This window comes from Heloderma suspectum, chromosome 10 (assembly GCF_057233095.1).
Source record: "Heloderma suspectum isolate Gila_16-S chromosome 10, 16-S_ref, whole genome shotgun sequence".
In the NCBI taxonomy this organism is placed as follows: Eukaryota; Metazoa; Chordata; class Lepidosauria; order Squamata; family Helodermatidae; genus Heloderma; species Heloderma suspectum.
Genome location: NC_139467.1, coordinates 46,644,973 through 46,649,605, shown reverse-complemented (window position 1 = coordinate 46,649,605; position 4,633 = coordinate 46,644,973). Strand labels below are relative to the sequence as shown.

Genomic DNA, 4,633 nt, shown 5'->3' with positions numbered 1-4,633 from the left:
GCGCCCCTCCCGCGGCTTTTGCGCCGGCCTCGAAGCCGGGAAGGGCGCGCCCCTTCAGCCGCGGGGTGGCGCTGGCGCGGCGGCGCTGCGCTCGGCCGGACGCCGCCCGGGCTGGGCTGCGGCTCCGCGGCCGGGCGAGGCGCGGCCGGCCTCAGGGGCCCGAAGCCGGGAAGGGCGGCGCGGCCGCGCCCTCGCCCTCGCCCAGCGGAAGGCTGCCCCTCTGCCGGGCCTGGAGCGCGGCGCGGCGCGGCGCCGAGCGCTCCCGGCCGTTTGTGCGCGTCAGCCGCTGCGGCGCCGTCGGACGCTTCCCGTCGGCTCGGCGCGATGGACGGCGACGGCTCCTGCCCCCCGGAGCCCTGCGCGCAGGGAGATGCCGCGGCGCCGGCACGAAGCCCGCCGGGCGCCCGCGCTCTCCAGCCCAGGCCCGCGGCTCGGGACCGCCGCAGGCCCTCCCTCCGGCGCGCCCCGCGGCCTCGCCTGCAGCCCCCGCCCGCGACGGCCTGCTCCGGCCCGCCCGCCCGCTGCGCCGCTCAGCAGCGCGCCCGAGCCTCTAGAGCTGACCGGAGCCATCGCGGACGCTCCGTGGCCCGGGCGGTGCCCCGCCGCTCGCCGCCGCTCGAGCGCGCCCCGCAGCGCGGCGTGTCTGGCACGGGGGCTGCGGACGAGCGCGGGGAGGGGGAGCCCCCGGCCTGCCCTTCCGCGCATGGGCACCTGCGCGAGGCGGCGTCCGGCCCCTCCTCAGTTGGCGCCGACCGACCCCCAGGTTCAGCGCTATGCGGAATCGCCCCGTTCTGCTCCGTCGCCAAAGCCGAGCCGAGAGTCAGGAATCCGCGGCTCCGCATCTCTCATTCGCTATCAGCGGAAATTGAGAGCTGGTGCTTTTTCTCTTCGTCAGAACTGGCTGGTATGTGCAGGCATCGTAGGTCTTCAGGAGGTGATTATGCCAGCCAAGTGTCAGGGGAAGAAATAGGTGCGGGGGGTTTTGTACTACACACTTTTATATTTAGATTTTTTTTAAAAGGGAACTGCTGATAACTTTTATTTCATGGCAGAATATGATGACAGTTACAGAGGTAGTTGCCTCTTCTAAGGGATCAATCCTGCCAAGTTTCAGACAGAGGTTTTCATGCAAGAGGGCCCCATGACATGGCCCCTTGACATTTTGAGCATAAGCCAAAGAGGATGCGCTGAGCCCCCTATGTTCCTTCTGGACCATTGTTCCAAAAATGACAGACATCCTAGAAGTGTCCCTAAGTAAGAAGGCTGCAAAGTTTTGTGTGTGTTTGTGTGTGTGGGGGGGAATGATTTGCTTCCTCCCCCCCCCCCAATTTTTTGGGCAAGTTGTATGAAAATGGCACACGTCATACAGGTGACCCAGGGCAAGAAAGTTGAAAAGTTTTGGGAGGACACGTGTAGGGTCTAGGGAGCTTGAGGTGTTTTCATAATGAAGCTTGGTGGCATTGGAAGAACACCATCTCAGGGCCCCATCCTGGCCCTCCCGAAAGCACAGTGACGAGAGAGTCCCTGGTAAGACCTTCCTCATGATTCAAAGGGGGGGCCTGCCAGTCAGCCCACCACCCTCCCTGCCCCCATCCTCCAGTGTTTCAGCAGAGGGCAGGGAGCCTCTTTCAGCCCATGGGCTGCACTCAGTGTCAGAGCAGGGCTCAGGGGCCACATTCCAGTGGCAGGCATGGCTGAAAGCAGAGGGGTCGGCCAAAGGCAAGAGGGGCCAACAGCGCCAAATATACCAGCACCTGCCAAGGTAAATGAGAGGTGGAAGGCCAGGGCCGGCCCACTGGCCCTGCTGGAAACACTGCCTCATTTTTCCTCTTCCCTCCCCATCCTCTGTCCCTTGTGCATCGTGTCTTTTTAGGTTGTCAGCCTGCAGGCAGGGATGGTCTTATTTCATTGATTGACGGGAAGCTGCTCCAGGACCCTTTTTTGGCTGAGGAGCAGGATGAAAATACTGTAAACAGAACAAACAAACAAACAATAACTTACACCTGGTCAGTCAGCCTTAGGAGAGGCATTTCAACCTTTTGGAAGGGCAGGGGAGATAGAAACTAAGCAACAGCCAGGAAACCACCAAAAGACGTGGTTGGGGGGAAAGGGGTGGGGCCTGGGGGAGGGGTGGGGCCCTCTGAGGGATCCTCTGAGGGACCCTGGTGGGGGACAGATTGTGACCCCCAGCAGGGCTGGATTTGGTTCCCAGACCTGAGGCTCCCCATCCGTTTTAGAGGAACAAAACCAAAAGGCTCTATTTGGAGAGGAGAAAGAATGTCTGTGTTTTCGAGTGTGGGTTAGTAATGAGGCGTCATTCTGGTCCAGCTTTGGTTCTTGTGGCTTCAGAGAGAAACCTCCTGTGCCCTGGCGGGGGTTGCGGGGGGGAACTCTTCTTTGAGCTTGCATGTCCCTAATAGATGTGCATGAGGGGTGTTTTATACTTGGAGCTGCAATTCATTCCCTGGAGTGTTCCTTTAAGCCAGGGGTGGGGAACACATGGCCCAGTGTGGCTCGTGCCACCCCACTGCCTCCGCTGCAGCCACGACAGAGCACCATACAGGTCAAATTTAGCTCAAAACAAGCTGAATTCGGCCCATTTAGCATTCTGTAGCACCAATGTGGCCATTTTGGGGGTAAAAAAACTTGGGCGCCCTGTAGCACCCCATGGCGTGCAGCCTGCAGGGTGTCCGGGGTGTGTGTGCCCCCTGGGCCCCCCAAGTCGCCCACCCCAGCTTGAAACCTTCCACAGTCTGGCTCTTGGGAGTGCCACTGTGCTCTTAGAGGTGAGCTGGGGACGTGGGAAAGGACGGAACAATAAGCAAGATAGTAATAGACAGTTGGTGTTTCAAATCCTACCCCTGTGTCCTTCCTGCCAGGGACAAGCTACAAAAAGGATTGTAAAAGGGCACATTAAGGAAATATTAAAGAGCAATCCACAACCTAACTTTCTTTTAAAAAATCCAAAGGAAGATCATGTTTCACCACCAACAGCACTGGAGCACGGGGGCTGCTGGAGCACGGGAGGCTCTCGTCCCCCCTTCCGAATACCGTCAGTAGTGCCTCTCAGAGCAGCCTGTTGCAACGGGGCCTTCCTACAGGCTTCAGGCTCTGGACACGCGAGTGCAAGAGGAACATTCTGCTTTCGAAGGAACAATCCCGGTGTTCTTGCCCCGGCCCTTGAGCCGTAGGAATGTCGCTGGCATAGCCTTCCACATATCACAGATGGGAGCTGGGATGTCTTCACACAGGAGTGGGAAGGGCAGCCCAGTGGGCTGGCCTGGCAGACAGTGGCGGCGCTAACACGATCCAGTCTCAGATGGCTCACAAGCACAAAGTGAGAACTATAAGAGCATGGAAGTGGATGGCTCCTGAGGACACCAGCAGCGTGGCGAGCCGCACACTGCATAGTGCATTACATACATGTCACACACGTGCTTTGTTGAACTGGTGCCATTTAGGGACATGGGCCCTATGATGCAGCTGAGGAGCACTGAAGGACAGCAGCAAATGCCTGGTCCAAGATCAAATGGCGAACCCCATCCGTGGCAGACTATTCTTAAGAAATAAAAGTGAATTAATATACAAAGTGCTTCTGAAGATGTACAGAATACTTTCTCCTCACCACTGTATAACTACAGCCCCCAAACACACTTATGGCTTCTCTACACACTTAGGCTTTTCTACACTGGGGTTTTATCGTGCAGCTTTACCAGGGCTTCTGCTTCCAGATTCTTTGTGAGATTAAGCTTGGCTCCTTTACACAAGCTGACACAGGCTGTTTTTTGGGCTGTTTCTTTCTCTGCAAGTTATGTTTCATTATACAGCCACCAGATGGCACTGTGGTATAGCACAATTACAGAAGTTCAGGTAGGGGTGGCGGAGAATTCTGCCACGGATCTCGAAATCCGTAGCGGAACGGCCTGCCCCCCTGCGGATCCCCCCTGGGACGAGACTTACCTGGGGTGGATGTTCCGGGCGGCCGCGGCTCCGGCGGCAGCTGGTCTTCTGACCGGCTGCTGCCGCTGCCATTTGCAGTCTGGTCGTTTGGTTTTTTTTGTTTTTACAGAGATGTGATAGGCTACGTAAAGACTTACGTAGCCTATCACATCCTGGTTAAAAAAAAAAATACGCAAATGGCGGCGGCTATGGCCACTGCCATTTGCGTTCCTTATTTTTCGCCGTCTTAGTCTACATAAATATTTACGTAGACTATTACGGCGAAAATAAAGGGGAACGCAAATAGCGTAGCGGGTGCTATTTGCGTCCCGTTTTGATTCGCCATTTTAGCCTACGTAAATATTTACGTAGGCTAAAATGGCAAATCAAAAAGGGAGGCAAATAGCACCCACTACGCTATTTGTGTTCCCCTTTATTTTCGCCGTAATCTACGTAAATATTTATGTAGACTTAAGATGGCGAAAAATAAGGAACGCAAATGGCAGCGACTGTAGCCGCCGCCATTTGCGTACGCCTTTTTTTTTTTTTACCCAGCAGCCAGTCTGCAGCCAGAAATCTGGCTGCAGACGGCCCTGGCCTGGCCAGCTGCTCCGCTGAGCCAGCTGTTGAGGATTCCGGGGGGGAAGGATGGAGTGCCTCCCCCCCTCCAGTGGACGCTGACACCGGAACAAGG

General features: G+C 56.9%; 1 protein-coding gene across 1 annotated transcript; it reads left to right on the top strand.

Annotated features, from left to right (window-relative positions):
• Positions 1 to 362: 362 nt before the first annotated feature.
• On the top strand, positions 363 to 3,591 carry LOC146338246 (uncharacterized). The gene is made up of 2 exons (XM_084814430.1): positions 363 to 904; positions 2,880 to 3,591. Exons 1-2 carry the CDS (start codon positions 371 to 373, stop codon positions 3,189 to 3,191), a joined length of 846 nt encoding a protein of 281 aa, XP_084670556.1. The 5' UTR covers positions 363 to 370; the 3' UTR covers positions 3,192 to 3,591.
• Positions 3,592 to 4,633: the final 1,042 nt, after the last annotated feature.

Excerpts from the sequence above, each read along its gene's own strand:
- LOC146338246 (XM_084814430.1), top strand. The coding sequence starts at position 371 with ATGCCGCGGCGCCGGCACGAAGCCCGCCGGGCGCCCGCGCTCTCCAGC. Across the intron at positions 905-2,879 it reads CTCTTCGTCAGAACTGGCTG|GGACAAGCTACAAAAAGGAT; the intron begins GTATGTGCAGGC and ends CCTTCCTGCCAG.